This window comes from Ursus maritimus, unplaced genomic scaffold (assembly GCF_017311325.1).
Source record: "Ursus maritimus isolate PB19 unplaced genomic scaffold, ASM1731132v1 scaffold_2, whole genome shotgun sequence".
Lineage (NCBI taxonomy): Eukaryota > Metazoa > Chordata > Mammalia > Carnivora > Ursidae > Ursus > Ursus maritimus.
Genome location: NW_024424452.1, coordinates 10,336,664 through 10,359,845, shown reverse-complemented (window position 1 = coordinate 10,359,845; position 23,182 = coordinate 10,336,664). Strand labels below are relative to the sequence as shown.

At 57.1% G+C, this 23,182-nt stretch overlaps 1 protein-coding gene across 1 annotated transcript in view; it reads right to left on the bottom strand.

The window, feature by feature from the left end:
* Positions 1-23,182, bottom strand: part of CLIP2 (CAP-Gly domain containing linker protein 2) — a 56,866-nt gene that overhangs the window by 24,811 nt on the left and 8,873 nt on the right. Inside the window, exons 3-6 of the mRNA XM_040634962.1 lie at positions 12,432-12,994; positions 2,735-2,859; positions 1,034-1,247; positions 73-270 (exon numbers count right to left, since the gene is read on the bottom strand). Coding sequence (XP_040490896.1) covers positions 73-270; positions 1,034-1,247; positions 2,735-2,859; positions 12,432-12,994 — 1,100 coding nt within the window. The remainder of the gene's footprint in view (positions 1-72; positions 271-1,033; positions 1,248-2,734; positions 2,860-12,431; positions 12,995-23,182) is intronic.

Here is a 23,182-nt window from a genome sequence, read left to right as displayed (position 1 = left end):
CGGGGGGGGGGGGCGCCGCTGGTGCCCTCTGGATAACCCCCGCCCCAACCCCCACCCCGCCGGCCCAGCCACCTGCTCGTGCTGGGCCTTGAGTAGGGCGATCTCCTTCTCCACTTCGCAGATGTGGCTCGTGGCCTTGGCCACCTCGGCCCGCTCCAGGTCCCGCTCGGCCAGCAGCTGCTCGATGTGCTGCTGCTTCTCCTTTAGCGCCTCTTGCAAGGCCGTCGTGCCCGATATCTTGCGGGCATAGCGCGAGGAGGTCTCCGTGAGCTGCGGGAAGGCGCGGGCGCAGGCCGGACTCAGGGATCTGGGGCACCATCCTGACAGCAGCTCGAGCGCCTCGCCTCCCAGGGGCCTGCTCCTCCCTGCCGGTGCCCTAGACGCTCTCCATTGGGGGGATCGTGACATTCGAGATGCAGGGAACTCCGGGCTCTCAGAGTCACGACCGCTGAGAGTCACAGCACCCGGGCTCAGGTGGACTCCCTCACCTGGGCCCCTTTCTCTGCATGCATCCTAGACTCCCAACCTACACTCAGCTTGCACAGAAGGCCCTGTGCCCAGCAGGGCAGCCTCGCCTTCTCCCCTCACCCAGGGTGCCTGTGGCAACCTTGAACTCCCTGCCCTACACCTGCCTCCCACCCGTATCGCCTGTCCTGTATCCGTAGGCCCCTCCTTAACTCCCAGGAAAGGGGTTAGGCTACTGACAAATAGGTAATATAAAAATAACAAGAAATGTAAAAGGATCAATCTTTCCTAGTAAAAGATATCAACTTTCATCTATATTTTTCTTTCTTAAGTAAGTTCTATGCCCAATGTGGGGACTGAACTAGTGACCCTGAGATCAAGAGTCGCACACACCACTGACTGAGCCGGCTGGGGCTCCCTACACTTTCACCTTTGTTAAAAAACCCCATGGAGGGATACCTGGAACCAGTTCAAGTCAGGGGAGACCGGGACACCCGGATCCTTCTGTCCCTACGTACCCCCTGCCCCCACCCCACACCAGGGTACTCCTCCGCGGCTCCCCCCTCACCAGTCCGCTGCGGCTGGGCCGGCCCCCCACGGAGGAGGCCACAGAGCTGACTGAGCTGATGGAGGAACTGCTGGGGCTGTGGGTCAGTGCCGAGACCCCCATGGCCATGCGCTTGGTCTTCTTGGCCTTGGCCGGGCTGGTGGACGGGAAGCCGATGCGGATTACCTTGTGGATGGGCGCGAAGAGACCAAACTTGGGTGGGCACTGGAAGTACCTGGGGGAGGCAGGAGAGACCCACACCGCTGTCACGGCTCACGGTCCCGAGCTGCCCCTAGCCTCCCCTAGCACAGAGGCTAACACCCTCACCCCACAACGAGTAGATGGGACTCCCAGAAACGGAACACAAGTGAATAGGGCCTGAGATTCTCTGCAGCCATAACAAGACATTGGGCATTTTTAGGAGGGGTCAGGGGTTATAACAGTTACCCAGCACCCACTCTGTGCCGGTCCCTTTATGGGAGTGCTCATTTCTATCCCCCAGCCACTCTATTCTTACCCACATTTCACAGATGAGGAGATAACAGGCTCAGAGAGGTTAAGGAACTTGCCTGCAGTCACACAGCTGGTTAAATGGCAATGCCAGGACTGAACCCACCAGTCTTCTGGGCGTGGCTCCCACACACCATTCAGAGGCCCCCCCAGCCCTATCTGCAGCCCCCACTCTCATGACTGCCCCTGGGTCACCCCAGACCCAGGGAACCCTACTGACCACAGAGCTCCCAGCGGGGAGCAACCGAAGCCTGAAGGAGCTGCTGCCCCACCTGCCCCCAAATTCTGAAGGCAGGAGTGAGCTGAAAGAAACACGCATCTTGTGAACAGGAAGGCACAGTGTTGTCATGGGAACTCAGGACTATCTTCTCTCAAAACCTCTCTGGGCATAGATTCCACGGGGGACAGGGCAGCCGGTCCTGTCCAGTTCCTGCCTCGCCTTGAAAGTGCCCCCATCCCGCCTCTCCCTGCAGGAAGAAGGTCTTTGCTAGGACCATGCCCCCCTGCGTAGCAGTCCTTCCTTAAGCCTATGGCAGAAGCAAAAAGCCTGCTTCCCTGCGAGAGCTGGGTGAGGTCTGGCTCCTCCCTGGGGGCTTGGCCTGAACCACAGTGACCCTCCTTTCCAGAGCCGTCACAGCCTCACCTGGGCCGCCTAGCGACAGCCGGTGCGGGCAGTGGGGCCGCCAGGCCTTAGCTTCATGCCCCTCCCAGACACTGCTCACCCAGAACCTCACACCCCGGGCCCAGCCTTGCACCCTCCCAACCCAGCCTTCCCGGCAGCCAGGTCCCTCGAGAGACCTGGAGCCCTGCAGTGACCCCACCCCTGGCTGTAGGGCACTGGACAGTGTCAGAATATTTCCTGTGTCACCCAGGGGGACTCCAGGGACCCCTCCCTCTCGTTTCCACGGCTCCTGCCCCACATAGACACATGCGGCATGGAAGCGGGAACCCAGAACCAACGACTCTCCTAGCACTTGCCTGTGACTCTGCATGACCTTGAGCAATGACCTCTCTGGCCTCTGTTCTCTCATCTGTAAAATGGGGATGCTATTCCTCAGCCAGAAGGAAGGTGGCAGGACCTCCACCATGACGTCTGGCTCAGCTACCCAGAGCCTCAACACCAGCTTCGTCAGATGCCCCAGCCCCAGCCCCCGCATCTACCCCAGCTGAAGAGGAGCCCCTCCCAGGTGCCCCAGGGGAAGTCCACCATACCTGGTGCCCGCCACTGCCCCATCGTTCTTCCCAAGGGGCTCGTCCAGCTCCACGCCGCACCACTCGCCCTTGGCAAAGTCTGTCTCCCCCACGTACCGCACCACGCCAGTCTTCGTCCCGCCAACCTGTTGGCACAGACAGACTCAGGTCCAGAGGATGCAGTGGGCCGAGGCAGAGACGGGCACATCCCATCTCTCCCTTCCAGTGTGCAAGGGACAGGGAAGGTAGGGATGAGGAGGAGGAGAAGCCCAAGGGCAGTGGGGAGGGATATCGTCCCATGCAAGAGCTTTGGAGACAGACAGACTTGCACTGAAACTCTGCCACGTACAAGCTGTGTGAGCTTGGGCAAGTTACCTGACCTCTCTGAGCTTCAGCGTCTTCATCTGTATAAAGCATTGTTTTCTTTCTCTCCCCCAGGATTAAGTACTTTTGAGCACTGTCTGCCACATACTAAAGCGTCAATCAACTTTATCTTTTTTTTTTAAAGATTTATTTATTTATTTATTCGACAGAGATAGAGACAGCCAGCGAGAGAGGGAACACAAGCAGGGGGAGTGGGAGAGGAAGAAGCAGGCTCATAGCGGAGGAGCCTGATGTGGGACTCGATCCCATAACGCCGGGATCACGCCCTGAGCCGAAGGCAGACGCTTAACTGCTGTGCCACCCAGGCGCCCCGACTTTATCTTTAAAAATGGTTTTTGGTGGTTGCCAGGGGCTGGAGGGATGGGGAAATCTGGAATTGTTTAATGGGAATCGAGTTTGAGTTTTGCAAGATGAAGAAGACCCGTGGATCGGGGGTACAGCAACGTGAATGCACTTAACACTACGGAAAGGTATATTTAAGGATGGTTAGAAGGTCAATTTGAGGGGCGCCTGGGCGGCTCAGTCAGTTAAGCGTCTGCCTTTGGCTCAGGTCATGATCCCGGGATCCTGGAATCAAGCACCACGTCGGGCTCCCTGCTCAGCGGGGAACCTGCTTCTCCCTTTCCCTCTGCCCCAGCTCATGTTCTCTCTCTCTCTCAAATAAATAAATGAAATCTTTAAAAAAAAAAAAAGTCAATTTTCCGTGTGTTTTGCCATAATTCGAAAAAACCCTCAAAGGACAGGCCAATAAGTGTGACATTCCTCTATATACATAGTGGGCCCCTGAGCAACACAGGTTTGAGCCATGTGGGTCCACTTCCATGGGGATTTTTTGGATAAATACGGTACTCTGAATGTCTTTTCCTTATGACTTTCATACTAACATTTTCTTTCCTCTAGCTTACTTTATTCTAAGAAGACAGTACATAACACACGTAACATACGAAATATGCATTAATCGACTGCTTATGCTATCAATAAGGCTTTCCCATCAACAGTAGGCTATCAGTACTTAGGTTTTTAGGGAGTCAAGAGTTAACACGCGAATTTTCGATTGTGCAGGGGGTTGGCACCCCTCACCCCCTGGAGGTTCAAGAGTCAAATACTTCCAAAGCTTTAAAAAGCCCTAGACGGGCGCCTGGCTGGCTCAGCCAGTTAAGCGTCTGTCTTCAGCTCAGGTTGTGATCCCGGGGTCCTGGGATCGAGCCCCTCATCGGGCTCCCTGCTCAGCGTGGAGTCTGCTTCTCCCTCTGCTCCTCCCCTCAGCTTGTGTGCGCTCTCTTGCGCAAAAATTAATAAATAAATCTTTTTTTTACAAAACAAAAAGCCCTAGAAGTTTCTCTACCTCACTCCAGAAGCAAACATTTCAACTCTCTAAGCTGAATTTTTCGGTGTTGACCTTATTTCTAACACTTACAGTGCTATTTCTTGATTTCTGAATTTTGGGTGACCCCCCCACTTCCCATCAAGGAAGGGGAGGCGTCAGCTCCCCCTTCATCACTGCCTCACGCGTGCGCGCACACACGTCCCAACTCTGCCCCCTTTCCAAGCGGCGTCTCCATTTTGATCGGATTCCGGGTTTACCGTTCTGGAGATTAAGTAAATATTGTTCGTGGCTGAGTATGGGAGGCTGCAGGTGCTTCTCCTTTCCGGAACAAATTCTCCCCTCCAGATAACCACAGACTTTTGTGATCGTTCGCTTGCCTAGCTTTTACGGACTTAAGACGAGTTCCACCCCAAACTTTCTCAATTGGGAAAGGGATGGGGAATTCCATCAAGTTCTTTCTGAAGAAGACCTTTCTGCAGCCACGTGACCCACTGTGAGGCCACCCGCCCCAGGTCTCCCATCACCATCGCCGTGAAGAGTCCCTTCGCCTCTCTCCTGGCTTGGACCCCGCTTCCTGGATCCTAGGTCTTCCAGTTTTCTTGGTTTACTTCCTTATTTTGGCTTACTTACTCTTTTCTCAGTCCACTTCCTTATTTTTAAGAAAAGGTGCAGGAAGAAATAAACTCCTTGAACCTTTGCATTTCGGACATTGTTTTTACGCTAGCCTCGCTTTGGCTCAATCGAGGTCAAAATTCAGGTAACATCAAATTCACCATTTTAACCAGTTTAAAGGGTACAAGTCAGTGGCTTTCAGTTTGCAACCGTCACTGCGATCTGATCCTGGGACATTTTCATCACCCCCAAAAAGAAACCCCGTGCCCAGGAGCAGACCCCCACCCCCAGCTCCTGGCATCTACTCTTGTACTTTCTGTCTCTTTATACTGCCTTATTCCGGGTGTTTTCCATCGATGGAATCACCAGTATGTGACCCTTTGGGTCCAGTTTTCTTCCATTTGCGTAGCGTTTGCAAGGTTCCCCCATGTTTATTAGCATCCGTATCATTCATCAGCAATATTCCTTTTTATGGCCAAATAAAATTCCAGCGTATGGATGACATCATATTTTGTTTGTCCGTGTATCCACCCATGGACGTTTGGGAGGTCTCCACTTTTCTGGTTGGTGTGAATAAAGTTGCTGGGAACATCCGTATACAAGTTGTTGTGTGAACACTTGCTTCCCCTCGCTCTTGAGTGAGTTTGGCCGGGTCCCTTCCTTTAGGATTTCAAAGCCTCCCATCTTCCAGGGCTGCTGTTGAGACGTTCCAAGTCCATCTGAGTCCCGATCCTTCAGGAGAGCCCATCTGCCCGCTCCGGAGACCTGTAGGACTCGCTCTCTGTCCCAGGGTTACGCAGACACACAGCGAGGTGCGTTGGTGGGAGCCTCTTCCAACCCCTTTCCTGCGCTCCCGAGGGCCCCTCTGACCAAGAAACCCTTGTCCATCCCGGGAAACTTCCCTGCATTCCTTACTTGACTTCCACCCTCCCTTTCCTGTGTTCTCTTTCTAGAACCACTGCATTTGGAAGTTGGACCCGCTGGACAGGTCCTCTGAGAGTTTTATCTTCTCTCCTGTTTCCAGCTGTCTTTTGGTTCTGCTTTCTGGGAAATTTCCTTAAATTCCTCTTCTAAGACTTCTGTGCAGGTTCTTAGATGCGTAATCAGATGTTTTTCATTTCCCAGAGCTCTTCTGTGCACTGAAGCGTCACCCTCATATATTCAGTGGTGTTCTGTTCAGATTTCATGCCTGTGTGACCTTCTCTACTTTCCCAGACGACCGGCCACTGTCCCCCGCAAAGCTTCTGCGTGGCCGCTGAGGAGGGCACGGGCTTGGCAGCCAGAGTTCTAGAAGCAGCCAGCCGGGAAAGGGGCTCAGCCTTCAGGATCCAAATGGTCCTGGAATCCTCCTTTTTATTTTTTATTTATTTTTATTTTTTTTATTTTTTTAAAGATTTTATTTATTTGACAGAGACAGCCAGCGAGAGAGGGAACACAAGCAGGGGGAGTGGGAGAGGAAGAAGCAGGCTCATAGCGGAGGAGCCTGATGTGGGGCTCGATCCCATAACGCCGGGATCACGCCCTGAGCCCAAGGCAGACGCTTAACCGCTGTGCCACCCAGGTGCCCCGAATCCTCCTTTTTAAATCCAGCCTGCCTGGGATTACCCACCCCCGCCGCCGGCCGGCTCAGGAGATGAAGCATCTGTCCGAGGCGTCTGCAGGAGGGACGGTCACTGGGCAGAGTGGGGCAGGGATGGGAAGTCGGGGGAGTTTTCAGCCAATTCTCCCGTCTCTGGACCCAACATCAGCCCCATTTCCAGAGGCCACCACGCAGCCGACTCCTGAGCCTCGGCTTGCTGAGGGGAACATTGATTGCTTCTCTGCTTTTCTGGCTGCTGCCTATGGACTTGGCCGCCCTGGGTCTCTGCTGTCATTGTTGCTGTCCCCTCTCTTGTTCTCTTTGTCCTCGAGGCTTTAAAAAAACTCCCTTCCCTGTCGTTCTGGGGCAGGTTCAGGAAAAAGCGAAAGCAAACGCGTGTGTTTATCTGCGGCTTTTGCCTGAAGCTAAAGGCTCCCTCCTCTGATGCCCACTCAGTGGGCCTCCCGTGGACCAGCTCGCGAATCAAATCTCCACTCCACTCCCGCACGGACTGTGTGCCAACCATAACGAAGACACGAATTCTAAACCTCCCAACTCTGTGAGGGGGGCAGCGTTACCCCACTCCCAGATGAAGAGACTGAGGTTCAGAGTGGTCAGTGAGTGGCAGAGCCCGGTGGGCTTTACTCTGCTGCTTCTTCAATCCTGGCTGGGCACAATGACCAGGCCCCACCGTCCTGGACCCTCCCCCCCAAGTGGGGGTCTGCGGCTAGAAGTGCATTACCAACCCCTGGCTGGCCCAGGGAGGCTCTTCTTCACCCTCAGTCCTCAGCAGCCTCTGGACCCCAATCCTTCCCTTGTCCCTCCCTCCTCCTACAGCAGGACAGAGCCAGGCAGGTATCCGCTCAGAGATGGGAGCAAGGGAAGAAACAGTGGAAAGGCTTCCAGAGGGGATGGGTGTGGCGCTGACCCCCCACCCAGGTCAGCACAACCTTGGCCCCGAGGGCCCTGGAGATGCTGCAGTGATCACTCACCAGGACTCCACTCTCCAGACTAAGGATCTGCCTCCTCTCTTTTATTTATTATGTTCTAATCTTTCCTTAGTTTATTTACTTAGTATTTAATTTCCTAAAAAATGAATGGACTTTTCTGTACCGATTTCAGGTTTATAGAAAACGTGACCAGAAAACACAGAACGTTCCCATAATAGCCGCTCGCCTCCTTCCCTCCACTGTCCCCGCTTCTTAACCCCTGGCGTTGGCGTGGTACCTGGGTTACAGCAAGGAGCCAGGACTGACACGTGATTAAGAACCGAAGCCCACAGCTGACATCAGGGTTCAGCGTGGTGGTGGACGTCCTGGGGCTTTTGACAACCGTACGATGACAAGCATCCACCCTCACCGGACCCTCCGGAGCCGCCTCACTGCCCTAAAACCCCTCTGTGCCGCACCTGCTCAACCGCCCTTCCCCCAACCCCTAGCAACCACCGATCTTTCGACCCTCCGAAGTCTGGCTTTTCTAGAATGTCAGTAGTTGGAATCAAAGCACCGTGTGAAGCCTTTTCAGATGCGCTTCTGTCACTGAGCCATCTACATTTAAGGTTCCTACCTGTCTTTCTTTTCATGGCTTGATAGCTCTTATATATTTTTTTTTTTTGAAGATTTTATTCATTTGAGAGAAAGAGAGAGAACAAGCAAGGTGGGGGGCAGAGGGAGAGGGAGAAGCAGGCTCCTCACTGCGCACGGAGCCCGATGTGGGGTTCAATCCCAGGACCCTGAGCTCATGACCTGAGCCGAAGGCAGACGCTTCACCGACGGAGCCCCCCAGGCGCCCCCTGATAGCTCCTATCTTGACAGCCTCAAAGAACATTTTCTTGTCTGGATGGGGGCAGTTCATTTATCCCCTCACCTACCGCGTGAGAGCTCCTGATGCTGCTAAGAGACCGCCTGGCTCGCAGCCACCCGGCCCCAGCCTCCGAGCCCCAGCCTCCCGAGGGAGGAGTCCCAGCCCTCCTCCACCTCCTGTGGGTTGTCAGGGCCCAGAGTCCCTGCCGGCCTGGGCCAAGCACCCGCTAGGTCCGGGGTCTCACGGAGCCATGGTGGGGGGGCAGGCTGAGTTCATCTGTTTCTCAGGGACTTTCCTCTGAGGAAGTCAAAACTGGTGACTCACTTAAAACGCCCGCTTCTGCCACTGATCAGGGTGAGAGGACAGGGCCCCAGAGCCGTCCAGTTCTGCCGTCAGGACGTGGGGGCAAGATGGCCCCCCTCGCAGGGCTGCTGATGGTACAGCAAGGGGCTCATGGGAGTGGCACCTGCCAGGGTGCCGGCGGGGGGGGGTGCAGAAGCAGGGATGGGGGTGCTGGCAGGAAGAAGGCTGGCCGGGGAGATGGGGGGCTCTTGGGGAGTGGAGGGGACAGAGGTGGTCCTCTCTGACAGCGTCCACGGCTGCCGAGCTGAACAACAGCCAGTGAGTGGAAGTTGGGGTTCACCTAGGTTGTGGAACCCCAACATGGTGCTCCTGGTGCCTCACTGGCTCAGGACCACCCACGGGGCCCTGAGTCATTCAACCAACAGGTACGTTCCAGTGCCTTCCTGGCACCAGGCTCTGTCGTAGGCACTGGGGATACAGCCATGTGGGGCTCCCGGCCGTGGCAGGAAATAAGCGGTGGGGGAGGAAGTGAATTAATGCTCTGAACCCAGGTGGTTGGCAGAGGTTAGGCCTCTATCTCGGGGCAGAGCCCATGGTGCAGAGCCTAGCGGAAGGGGGACAGCGAGCTGTGGGAAGCCCTGGGGGACACTGTCCCCGGCGCAGGAACCAGCCTGGGACACCGGAGGAAAGGAGAGTAGGCAGGTGCAGCTGGGGGCCCGGCCAGAATGGAGGGAGGGAAACCGGGTCATCCGACGGTGGGCAGGTGGGTCACAAGGGGCTGGGGGCCACGGGAAAGCAGGTGGATTATATCCTAGGTGAGATGGGCGCCTCTGGGGTGCTGGGACCTGGGGGGGAGTGCAGGGAGACCAAGGAGGTCTTAACTAGTACATGGACCTCAGGAGGCAGCACTGAGGCCCCAGGGAAACCAGGATCCATAGGTACCTTTGAAAAGCAGTGCGACTTAATGAACGTACATACCGCTCATGCCTTTGACCCAGTTCAGAAGCAGGTGTGAAGCTAACTGCTTCTACACTCGCCGCTTCCAAGTCCCCGGGAAAGACCCTGATAATGTATTTACAGGATCACACGAGTTAGAAAATTTGCAAAGCAGTATTTTGGGGGGTATTGTTTTTCCTAGAGTTCCTGTCCTCAAATAAGTTCCGGCCTCTGTAGTCACCCACATCCAGCATATGATTTTTTAGAGGGCGGGGCAGGGACAGGAAGGTGAAGTAGCAGGTGTTTATAGCAGGCACAGGGGAGAAGCAGCAAGGTCAGGGGTCGGTCAAGGCAGCTGGATCCTGGCAGTGAGCTGGGGAATGGGCTACAGGACTAACCCTAGAGAAGCTGCAGACTAGAGTGGGATGGGGGGGGCACATGGGGCTCCACTCTCTTGGCAGAAACAAACCCCATGTTCAAGTTCTTTTCCCCCACCCAGAATCCAAGGATATCCTGTTTCTAGGGCAGTCACAGTTATAAGTATAAATAGAGGAATGAATGGTCTATCACCTCCTGGCTGTGTGATCCAGGGCTGAGCTCAGTTTTCTCATCTGTACAATGGGAGGATAATTCCCATCTTCTAAGGCAGCAGGCAGGACCCAAAAGGACTAGGTCCAGAAAGTGCTGGACACAGGGCCCAGGGTGAGGGACGCCCTCAAGAAAGCAGTGGGAAGTCAACAGGGCCCGTCTGCTCTGGCTGCTGCCAGCCCTGCTGATGGGCTAGGGCCTGGCGGACCCTTCTAGAGCAATGCCCACGTCGTGCAGGCTTGGATGACCCCTGTCCTGCCCTGCACATCCAGTTCCCACTCCCTGAAGGGGGAGCAGGTGCAAAGGGAATTCCAGACAGGATCAAACTGGGGTTCAACCTCCCTGCTCCCCCAGCCCGGTGACCAACCAGAGCTAGCCAATAACCCCCTGAGCCTCTGCTTCCTCCTCCAAAGAGGTCACAGACCACACCCAGGGCACTCACATGACACTAACCAGACCCTGAGAGTCCAGCCTCCCCTGTCCCACAGCAGCTCCCGGACCCTCCCCTTCTCCACTCCTGCCCTCTCCCATCCTGTCCCCAGGAAGCAGCAAGATGAGCTTAAAGCACGGATCTGCTCACGCTGCTGCACAGAGCAAACCCCCTCCACCCCGGGCCCAGCTCTGCAGGGTCCGCACGCACCAGCCTCATGGGCACCGTCCTTCCCCAGCTCCCTTGCTGCCGGCTCAGCCCTCCCTACGCTTCTGTTTCTCTAGTCCATCCCCTGCATCTCTGTCCTAACACAGGGCCTTGGGGATGCCCACCACCAGGTCAAGCGTCCGTGAGGGGCTCTCAGAGCCCTGTGATTCCTCATGGCGCTTACCCAGACCCATAAGGAAACACTGATGTCTGCAATCACACGGATCACATTCTCTATCCCCTGATGGACCGCAAGCTGCTGGAGGTTGGGGGCCAGGTCTGGCCTCGCTCCCCACCAGGGGCGGGGGGCAGACCCCAGACAGATCACAGGGTAGAGCAACTCAGGAAGGCGGGCTTCGGGTTCTGGTTTGCATCTTAGCCAAGTTGCTACACAAGTTCTTGAACTTCTCTGAGCCTCAGTTTCTCCATCCACAAAGTGGGGATAAAATTATATCACAGTGTGGGCTTGAGGATTCAACAAGGCAATGGGCATAAACATTTCCTCTCGTCCCCCTGCCCCAGCCCAAATGCTCTTCCCAGGAGCCTCAAGGGGAACCTCGGCCTTACATGAGGTTCTCGGGGGGGAGAGGGGGAGAATCCCAGGCAGCATACCCTCCTGCGGTCCCCACAATGGGACCCCGGAGCCCTGCAATCCTTTCCCCACTCAGCCTTGGAGCTCTAGCCATGTGGTCACCGCTGTCCCCCAGGAAGATTCGCTGACAAACACAGGGACCTCTCCCCCCAGCTGACTAACCGCCACTGGCTCCTCACCCCAGCCCACTGACCCCCTTCTGAGACTGTCCCATGCGTTATTCTCTCCTTCCCAACACTGTGGTTCTGGGGGGGGGCCACCCTAGACAAGACCCCGTCCTGTCGTCCCGTTGCCACCCCGAGCCCAGGCCGGGCACAGCAGGTGACAGGGAAGCACCGCCTCATTCAGACTCGGGAAGGATGGATCTAGGCTCATAAGGATTTGGGGGCCACTGCCCCCTTCCAACCTGGCCCCAACACCAGGGACCACCAGAGGGAGGGGCCCCTGGCAGGAAGACTCGGCTGGCGGTCCCTTTGGCTCCGGTGACCCAGTTGTCTCCCCCACAACAATAGTGATCGCTGTGTCACAGCTGATTAGGTGTCTGAAGCCCCCGACGCTGGGCCGGGGATCTTGAGAACTCTGGTTCTCAGCCATTTCCAGCATAGGCCTGGCCCATCCACGCTAGTGGGAGGATATCAGTGGAGCATTATCAGCAAGAGCTAACATTCAAGGAGCACTTCCTAAGCATCCAGCACGGTCTAGAGGCATGACGTGGATTCACGCATTTCAACCCATTTTATAATTGGGAAGACTGGGGCCCAGAGAGGTTAAGACACTTGCCTAGGATCAACAGCACCAGTCTCCAAAGCTCACTTTACTTGCGTCCCAGGTCACTCTGTGGTTCTGGTGAGGACTGGGCGCCCCAGCCTGGGCCCCACCCGAGCCCCCCCCCAGTCCCCACCCCCACCCCCGGTCCCAACCGCAGGGAAGGCGGCGCGGCAGGGCGCAGGAACTCACCAGCACGCGGTCTCCCAGGCGCAGGTCCTTGTCGCCGCGCTTCACGGAGCCGCTGTCCGAGAGGTTGGAGCCCGACTCGTTGCCGGTCTTGACCGAGCTGTTGAGGACGCTCTCGCGCAGCGGGATGACCCGGCTGCTGAGCGGCGGCGTGGCCGTGCCCGAGTGCAGCGACAGGTTCTGCGCGGTGAGCGACTCCACCGAGTGCGCGTCGCTGCCCGAGCCCTCGGCCGTGGGCTGCCGGGTGAGCTTGGAGGGCCGCGTGAAGATGCCCTGCAGGGCCGGGCACTCGAAGTAGCGCACGCCGCCCACCGCGCCGTCGTTCTTGCCCACCGGCTCGTCCAGCACCACGCCGGCCCACTGGCCCGGCGCGAACTGCGTCTCGCCCAGGTACTGCACCACGCCGGGCTTCACGCCGTTCACCCACACCCGCTCGCCCACCGCGAAGTCCCCCAGGAAGTCATCGCCCACCTCGGCCGCCTTGGGGCCCGGCTTCTCGGCAGCGGCGGGGGCGGGGGCGGCGGCGGGGGTGACCGGGCCCGAGGCCTGCTTGTGCAGGGGGGAGCCTGCGGGCGGGAGAGAGGCAGCGGTCAGGGCCCCCGTGCGCGCAGAGTCGGGGCCGGAAGGTGCCCGCGCCAGTTCGCTGGTGGGGAAACTGAGGCAGGCGCGGCAGGCCGTGGGGCCTTAGGCGACCTGAGGCCTATCCCTGTCTCCCAACCCCTCCTGGCAGGTTCCAAGGATTCAAAATCTCAGCAAAGTGCCTCCTTGAGAGCAACTCCTTTCACTGCTCAGGGTCACTCAAGATGGAGGGCCGTGAATGAACCCATTCTGGAGGGTTCCAAGCTGCCACCTCCCCATCCCCCGGTGGGCTCCAGCCCCTGGCTGTTAACCTGAGACCTGCCTCGACCCCAGGGGGGATTCAGATCTTGTGAGTGGGCTCTGTGTCTCCCCCACCCTTCCACCCCAGTCAGCTCCGGGCCCCACAAAAGGCTCTCAGACTGTTCCTGGACAGCTGGTGACAACCACAGGCACCTCAGGGGAAGGAAGGGGCCAGAAAACCGTCTTGCTCCACTCCAGAGTCTTCCCTTCCCGAGCTACAGCTGCATAGAGCAGGAAACGGGAAGAGGCGCGTGGGAGGCAAGCCCTTCGCTGCCCACATTCCTGGGGCTGAGCTCTAGGCTCTCTGGGCTGAGGGGTGCCCTGGCCCAGCCCCTCTTTAGAGGAAGCATGACCCTGAGGCTTAGAGAAGCAACAGCCTTACTCAAGGCCACATAGCAGAAGTGGGACTCAAACCCAGGCAGGGAAGAGACCTGCCTCTCAGGCTCTGATGGGCTACAGAGAAGCAAGTGGGAGGAAGGGAAGCAACAGCTCGAGGTCACTCTTAAAAGACAAAGCAGGGCCTGAACTCACTGCTTTGTGTGTACCTGGCTCTTGGGCCCCACGGCAGGGGGGGGGGGGCCTCCTGTGCAATGGGGCTCAGAAAACCCACCCATTTGTACCGTGAGGTCTGGACGCTGCCCCCCCCGCCCCGACTTCCCACCAGATGCAGCATCAGACAGAGAAGGCCCCATCCTTCTCGACTCCAGAGGCTGAAGCGTGTGTGAAGCAGAGATGGGGACAGGAGGCAAGCAGATGCTGCCACACCCCCAACAGAGCTGCTTATGATTCTAGTCCCTCTCAGCGGCCCGTGGAGGGGCCGCAGGGCGGAGGCTCCCACCAGCATCTTCCTTTCGGCCAAGGCCAAGAAGCCCAGGCCTGGCAGAATGCTGTATCAAGACGAGAAGCCAGAGCTCCTGGGGGCTGGAGAAGCCACACAACTCCAAGCACAAGCCGGACAGATGAGACCGAGCACAGGGGCTCTCTCTCTGGGACCCTGGGACCCAGGCAGCGGCACTGGGGAAGCATGTGGCACCCAGGGCCTTGGCAGCCAGGATGGGGGGTCCTGACCAAGGGGATCTCTCAACTGTGAGCTGGGCTCTTGGGAGATCAACGGGCTCAGCTGCCGAACTTGACTGACATCCACAGTGAGCATAGCCGTTCACTGATGCGCTAAGAGGGGACATACAGTAGCCTAGTCCCCCCGGGACTCCTCCTCGCCTGCACCTCGGTTCTGGGGCTGTTCTCAGTGCCTGGCCCGCACAAGCACACGGTGAGCGCCGCCTGCTGTTATCTTGATGAGAATGATTTATACGAAGACTTAAGAATTTAAAGAAAAACGATCACAAAGGGACCCAGGAGGCAGAAGAACGGCTTCCAGGCAGGTTCCGGGGACCCTGGGCAAGGGTGGCTGAGCCCTCCGCAGGTGGCATAAACCACGGAAAGTCATCGTCAGCTCACAGACCTTGTCCTGCTGGTCCCCTGTGCCTGGGCTGAGCTCCTGGGGGGGGCCCCAGTCCTGATTTAGGATAATCCTGTATTACAAGGAGCCTCTGCAGGGATCCGGGAACCCCGTCCACCCCCCGCAGATGAGGCGGGCACCTTCCTTAGGAAAAGCTGCTCTGAACAGCAGCGTTAGGTGGAGGAAGCCACAAAGTGGAATATGGCCCAGCCCGCGCCCCCCTCGTAACGCTGCCCAAGCAGCCGTGGGGTCCATCGGCAGGGAGCCAACGCTGTAGTCATTAAGATCGCAGCTACCATCTATGAAACGCCGCTGGCCCAGCCCTCGAGGGGCTGGACGCTTTCTCTAGATTATATTCTTATCGAGCAGATTAGGAAGCAGAGGTCATGACTCTTGTCCAAAGATGCCCAGGCAGGAGTTGGGCCCAGCTGGTCTGGCTCAGGGCCTCCCGCCCTTGCCAGCCCCCCTATATGCTCGCGTGCGTGGCATGTGCCCTTCCCATATCCGTTTCTAGAACACTTCTCTGTGCCCCGGGGCTCCGTGATGTCCACGAACTGACCTGGGCAGCTGTGACTCAGGTTAGCGCCCGTGCCTACGTGGCCTCTTTGCTTGGAGCAAAGAGGGGGATCCCAGGTCGAGGGGGCCCCAGCGTGGCTATTCTTGGCGCGAAGCTGCCCGCCCAGCTGTCCTCCTCCCCAGCTGTCCTGAGCCAGGCAGACCCTCAGGTAATCTTTCTTCCCCGCCCCGCCCCTTCCAGGGTCATGGGCCCAAAGACCAGTTGTTCCAACAGCTGCTCAAATCCAGGTCCCAAGCCTGTGGCGACCCCGCCTGGGGGGGGGAGGGTTCCCTTCATTTTTCCTCTTTGGTGCCGTCGGCTGCCCCAGCCTCACGGGGACAAACCCTCATCAAATCCCCGACTCGCGCTGGGAAGCTTCCAGAGGCCTGGGCTCGGGAAGGCAAGGAAAACCGGGACAGAGCCCCCTTCCCTCCAGGGAGCCATGAGGAACGGCTGGGCCGGGCCTGGCCAAGCCCCTTCCCCTATCTGGGCCTGTCTCCCCAAAGCACCACAAAGGGCTAAGGCAGAAACAGCCAGGACCTGATGGTCTCCCGTCCCACCTGTTCTCCCAGAGCTATCAGACCTGGCTGGCATCCCCCAGGGCTCTGAGGCTCCTCCCTCAGAGCCCTGCACGGAGCAGCAGAAAGCAAAGGGCAGCAAGAAACTTAACCCCCTCCTGAGCACTTCCCCAGACTCCAGAGTCCCTTCCCCAGACTCCAGGCACAAGGGAATTTACTGCCGGTTTCAAGTTCAAAGCAGGACTTACTTTGAAGAAAAAGGCTGAGGGGCCTGGTGTGGGGTGGCGGCAGCTGGCGGCCTGCTGCAGTGGAGGGGGAGGCCGTCAGGGGTGCCTGGAGGAGAACGTACCTGCCCTTCCTCCTCCTGCACAGGCTTGGGTCCCACCCTGCCCTGGGAGGCGGGGATGGGCCTTGCCCATGCCTGCCGAATCTCAGTTTCCAGGGAGCGCGTTCTCTGAGCACCCAGGGTCAGACACTGGGGACCACAGCACCGCCAAACGGGGTCCTGGCAAGGGGGGTGGGGTGCAGATAACAACTCAGCTGTCCACATCCCTGACGGGGAGGAACCTAGATCCACGGGGGCCTGGGGCTGGAGAGAGAAGGCTCGCCTCCCAGAACCTCTGCCCTGACAGTCAGTCACACAGCTCACTCCTCACCTCCTCATAGAAGCCTTCCCTGACTGCTTCTCCTAAAAGCCAGCCCACCTGCATCGCCCTCCACCCCCTTCATCCTTCCAGATATTTATCCCGTATTTCGCCATGTATGCCTGCCCCCCGTACTTGAACAGATGCTCAGGAGGGCCCTGTTTCCACTCGAGCCCCCAGGCTGGCAGGCCCTTGATGCAGGCTGCCTGCTCAGAGCTGGTCCTGCTGCCAGAAGGCGGGGCCACCCGGGCTCTGTGCTGGGGTACGGATTCCTCACACCCCCGAGCAGCAGAGCATCGTTCCCATTCCTTCTGTCAAGGACCGAGGCTCACTCCAGGTTCACCTGGTCTCCCCCCACCCTAACCTTTGTACCTCCCTGAGCCCACTGTTTGCCCCAGGTTTCTATAGAAAAGCTAAGAACGTTCATCTCCTTTTAGAAGCAAACCTCTACCCCCCTTTGGTCTCCCCAGGGACCCGCCTCCCACTACCTCTAGCCTCTGTCCCCTCACTGGCTCACCACACGTGCCACGAACACCCCCCAGCCCACAAAGTCACAGCTTCCCCCACCGACACCCCTCCTGCGGTCACCCACTGTCCTTCCCAGCCAACTAGCTTTTCTCCTTCTATTTAAATGTTTAGACTACACAGATGATTCGTGTCCACTGCAGAAAAATCAGAAGGCGGAGTTACTGATGTATTTAAAAAACGAAAGCGCCTATAGCTCGACCATACAAACACAGTTACCGTTAATATCTCCCAGTATGTTTCTCCAGACTCTACCCCGTGCGTGGACGTTGCATACACAGACTGCGTACTTAAAAAAAAAACAAAACCAAAAGCGTGCGGGGCCGTATTTAGACACTACTCGGTCCTTTGCTCTTCTGGCTGTAGGTATTTTTCCATCCAGCTGCGTCTCGAAGGAAGTGGCTCCATCCACCAGCAGCGAGACTCTGCTTCCCTGCCCCCATGATGGGACTCCTCTCTGTCTCCTCACCCCCTGGCCACCCTGGTAGTCCTGTGTTCCAGCCAGTGGGGTGCTGGTAAAGGCTTACCAATGAGCTCTCCAGGGGAAAAATAATAACCCTGATCCGTAGCGTCTGCCGATTTCCCTAAATTGCCCCACCATGGTCAATTTCAAGCTACCAGCGTTGTGTCCCACTGAACACGGAGCTGGAAAGAGATTATACAGTGTTTCCACCGTACAGCAGTAACCTCAAAAACACAGACACTATAAAACCCTACTAGTAGTAAAACAGTAATATTTGCCAGTAGTAAAATGGTGGTATAAACACCACTAGAAGTACGATTAGAAGTCGTGAGTTTTGAGTACGTATTACCTATGTTTTTAATAGAATTTATTTAATCGCAAGTTGATACGATCCAGTTTTTTAGGTAAAGGCTGTGTTTAACATCTGGCTTGTAAAATTCCTGACAATTTCACCACAGGTTCCCGGGAGCGGGAGTGGGCCTGGGCCAGTGCCCGCACACGGCTGGTCCCAGTCCAGCCCAAACCCTGCACAGGCGGCCAGTCTAAGACCCATCAGAATTCTCAACAGACCCCCTGAATGACAGACAGGAAAGAAGACGGAGAACCACCAAGTCTCTGACCGTCTCCAGTGCAGGGAAGGGGAGGGCAGGGGCGAGAGGCAGGAGGAATGTCCTCCTTCTGTGGTCAGTACCTGGGGAGCCCTGATCTACACTGTGTGCCCCCCACAATCTAACCCACTTCTGCACCTTGAGCTCCTGCTTATATGCTGCCCCGTCCCTGCTGTTTCAAAGACACTAATACACTCTCCTTGCAAAAGATCCAAGTGACAGAGGAAGACGCAGAAGTTGGGTCCCCATTGTCTTCTCCAGTCCTGATCCCGTCCCTGGCCGCCAGACCTGCCCTTCCAGCAGCTGCCTCCTCCTGGATGTCCCCTAGGACCTCACACTTGACGGTCTAGACCACAGTGACCCCCTCCAAGAGCTCCTCCTCTGTACTCCCCAACAGGAGAGTGCATCCCCCCAACATCCATTTACTCAGACCACAAATCCTCATTATTCCTTCCCCCTCACCGTGGCCCCCAATTCAGTTAATCATCAGATCTAGGAATTCCACAGGAGAAATAACTCTGAAATGCACATCTCTCTACGGTCCCAGAGGCCCCTCCGGATAGCAGGCCCATGAGATTTCACACCACCTGCCACAGCAGCAGACAGAAGGGTCTCTCCCAGCCTCCAGCACCCCCTGCCCTGCTTCACCCCCCTCCAGAGACATCCGGGAGCCCCTCTAAACACAAACCCACTCACATCATCACTCCCCACTTGGGTCATTTCAACTCTAGACAGGGAACTCTCTAGGTTAACCTCGGACTTTTTTAACAAGCCTGTGTTACTTTGGTTAAAAAATGTCATAAAAATGAAGTACAAATAAATAAAATCTTTAAAAAAAAAAAAAGAAAAGAAATACAATAGGGGCACCTGGGTGGCTTAGTTGGTTAAGCGTCTGCCTTCAACTCGGGTCATGATCCCCAGCGTCCTGGGATCGAGTCCCACATCGGGCTACCTGCTCCGTGGAGAGCCTGCTTCTCCCTCTCCCTCTGCCTGTCCCTCCCCCTGCTTATACTCTCACATGCTCTAAGAAATAAATAAAATCTTAAAAAAAAATACGTCTTCAATAAGAAAAAACTAAATAGGGAATGTAATCTTTGGTCCATTTCCCAAAGAAATAGTTTAGACAGAAAAAAACTGACTCACTGTCATACCATTCACAAAACAAACAACAAAAAACCCCTGGGGGGGTGTGGCTGGCTCAATCAATAGAGAGGGTGACTCTTGATCTTGGGCTTGTGAGTTCAAGCCCCATGTTGCGTGTAAAGATTACTTAAAATAAAAAAATCTTAAAAAAAAAACAAAACCCTGAATCTAAGTGTCCCCAAATAGGGAAGCATTATATAAATTAGGGTCAAGTCTTTCAGATTCATAAGCAACTTTTTTTTTAAGATTTTATTTTTTTTAATTAATCTCTACACCCAACATGGGGCTCGAACTCACAACCCCAAGATCAAGAGTCGCACGCTCTACTGCCGGAGCCAGCCAGGCGCCCCCTAAGCAACTTTAAAATAATTCTTCCAGATTATATGGAAAGGTGTTTCTGATGCGATATTTGGTCAGAAAGCAGGGCTCTGTGTCCCAACACAGAGCACATGGACACAGATTCCTGGAGGCGGGGAACATGATAAAAAGCTATCAATTTTACTAAAACACAAGAGGGGCCTTTCAGGGACTCACAGTGACAAAATGCTCTAAACTGAGGAGTGTAATGAGGTCTGCCCTCTGTCCCTGAAGGCCAGAGGGAAAAAAGTGAGCCTATGCTAAGACCCAGTCCCCTCAAGGAAGCAAGCAGTTCCTTAAATGTTCCACAGAACATAGTTCCACAGGGGATTAGTAGGTATTATGAAAATAAATAATCTCCAATTTCAAACAAGCTTGAGAAATAGCGGCTTAAACAAAGTTAGGTGTTTTTTGTTTTTTTTTTCTGCAGGACTTGTCAGAGGCTTTAACATGCTAATGAACACCGGGACCTCAACCTCGTAGGAGGGGCTATAAAGGTGACCACATGATTCATCATCCAGAACCAGACACCTTGAAGAGAAGGGAGGTGCTATTAATACAGCATCATGCCAAGACCACAGACATAAACGAGGGCTGTCCCAGACAGAATGGTCACGCTGGCATTTTCTTCTCTGTGTCACCTAAGGAAACCCTGCCTGTCCATCAGACTAGCTCCAACACCCCTCACTGGCACAACCACTCTGCAGGACTCTGTTTTCCCTTGGTTCGCACAGCCCGCCTCCCAGGCTGCTAGTACGTGTCCGAGTCCCACTCAGAACACAAGCCCTGGGAAGGGGGGCCCACACCGACTCCCTTCTCCATCCTCGGAGCCCATAACCAGGCTGAAATGCAGACTGGCCACGACCCTGACCTCCCTCCCTGGTGGCCACAAAGCAACATACATAAATGTGCCACGAACCCCAAGCAGCCTCTGCTCTAAGCCCCTTCCTGTCCCCAGCAGGTGCTCAAGGCATAGGTCATGAAGGAAGGGACAGGGCCCCCATAGCATTCCTCAAGGGAGACGGCTTTCCTACAGTGCATCCCCCGAGCCCAATCCACTCTCCAGTCAGTCCTTCTGATCACCGACTAAATCCACCCTGGGGCCCACCCTGACCACGGCAGGGCCCGCCCAGGCCACCCCTGTGGCCACAACAGGCCCAGCATCCCCTTGCTCCGCTGCCTCCAGCCAAGCATCCCTGAAGAAGGAACCATCTATCAGTCCGCTCTGGGGTGGGCCCCATCCCAAGGATAGCTCAGCATCCTTCCTGAGCCAAATGGAACTCAGAAGTCCCCTTCCCTTCCCCCTACTCCCAAACCAGGAGGGCAGAGGGCCTCCTTACCCTGGAAAGAGCAGAGCCAGCTCCCCATGGAGATGTCCCGCTCCGGCCACACCAGGCCACACCACGGCAGGCAGGCACTGGCAGATGGGCCCCTGCCCCCCGGATCAATACCAGGCGACGTCAGGAACATGAGGAGGCTGCCCTGCCCCCCACCTGCTCTGCAGCCCAGCCACAGAAATGCTCAGCTTGGCTTTCCCCATCCTGATGCCATTAAAAAGTTTAGGATGTGGTTAGGGGAGAAGGGCCGAGAAGTTGACCTTGAAGGGGGTGGAGTGCTGCCTGGGGCTCATGCAGGCTCTGCAGAAGCAAAGGCTGGAAGTCTGTCCTGGTTCTGCCCACATCTGCAGGGCAGCTGGGCCAAGTGATTGAAAATGGGGATGATGCTACCTGCCCTCCCAGGGAGTGGGACACCAAGGTGAAAGGCATATCCTCCAGGGGACAGAGTCGGGTAGGACCCGTGTCCAAGACTAGAGGCCAGCTCCAAGCTCTGTGGGGCCCACTTGGGGCACAGCACACTGGTTCCCGTGTCTGGAGCGCCCACCAGGTATGGGGGGCATCTGGGCCCCAGTTCCATAAGCCAGAATGGAAAAGCTCTGGGACCAGTGCTGTGCAGGCGCTTTGGGGGGACTGTGCCCCGAGTGGCCTGCTCCCTGCCTGAGGGAGAACTCCCACGCACGCTCATCCTTGACTTCCATGTCTTGGGTCCCCAGCATGAGGAAAGGCCACAGGTAATTTGGGGGACAGTTGTGACCAGCCTGATGAGAATGGATCACTCCTCCCACCTGCCACCTGCCCAGGATGGGACTAAACGGGGGGTCCCAGCCACCCCACCAACTGGGGGTCCCAGCCACCCCACCCCCGCGGCAGGGCAGTAAGTGCCAGGGCCTGAGCCTCCACCCCAGCCCCACCACTCTGGGCTCTATTGCTCTGGACAGCTCAGATGACAGCTTGACCCTCAGTTTTGTGGGCTTGAAAATGGAAAGAACAGGTCCCTCCCTGGGTTGTTCATGAGAAGCAGCATGGCAAGACGCCTCGGTGAAGCAGAGGGGGTCAAACACCGTCCCTCGTAAATGGGACACCTCTGGAGCCGGACCACAGAGCCGGGGAGGGGCCCCTTGAGGACCTGTCTGGCCTGGGGAGGGGCAGGGGGAGCACGGCAGCGGCCTCTGTCTGTCCCTGGGCCCCGCAACCCTGAGTCCCTCCCATGTCACTCCCCATGTCACCCGTTCTCCTTGGAGCCAGAAAGGACCCCTATACCACCTGGCTTGGCCTGCCTCCACCTGAGGCCCAGAAGCAGGTTCGGGGAAGGGCTGAGGGCTCCCGTTCACAGCCCGCTGCCGCCCCCTCTTGCCCACCATCGCCAGGCAGTGGTTGCCCGACCCCTGCAGGTGGCTCTGGACTCAAAGGGAGGGCTGTAGCCCATCAGCAGGCCTGGCCAGTCCTGGCCACCGGCCTTGAAGCCTGGACCCCCTTCTTCCTCAGGCCCAGGATGGATTCCAAAGCCTCAGGCGGTCCCTGTGCCAGCTCCCAGCTCCCCACTGGGGCCCCGGCGCCTGCCCAGACCTGTTCCCAACACTCCCCCTGGCCCACTCGAGCCACACTCTGGCCCCCAGACATCTCAAGACTCAGGGTCTTTGCAGCCAGTATTCTGTCTGCCTGGATGCTCTTCCCACCTTGGCTGGGCTGGTCGCTACTTGTCACCTGAGCAAGACCATCCCCGACAGCCTGAGCTGAGGCAGCCTCCAGGGGGGCTCCATCCTGTCTGGCTGGGCTGCCCCCGACCTCACGAGCCCCTGCGCACTGGCGGGTCTCAGACCGCCCTCCTGTGCACCTGCCGCTCTGACCACCTCTGGGCCACCTCCTAGTATGACAGTCCCCCTCCAACGGCCCCTTGTTCCTGCCGCTTGCTGTCTGCGCCAGCTCGGGGGACTGACGCAGCCCCTCTCCGTCCCCCACACGGTGGGGGGGCAGGGGCATCGGTCCAGGCCCGGCCCTTGGCAGACCCTCTGCCCGGAGGCTGAGCTCATACTTTGGGAGACAGCCACTGCCCTGATTCCCAGAGCCGAGTCCCGCTTACTGCTGCCGCTGCCCCCCCATCACCCCCAGGATCCAGCCTCCACCAGACCCACCTCTGGGGCCCCAGCGCCCCTCACACAGGGTCCCGGCCTTCAACAGGGGTGGGCACGTCCTGCACCTCGGACAGCAGATGGCCAGGGCCATGGGGTGGGTGAGGGAGCCCGAGGAGTCAGCGGGGGGGGGGGG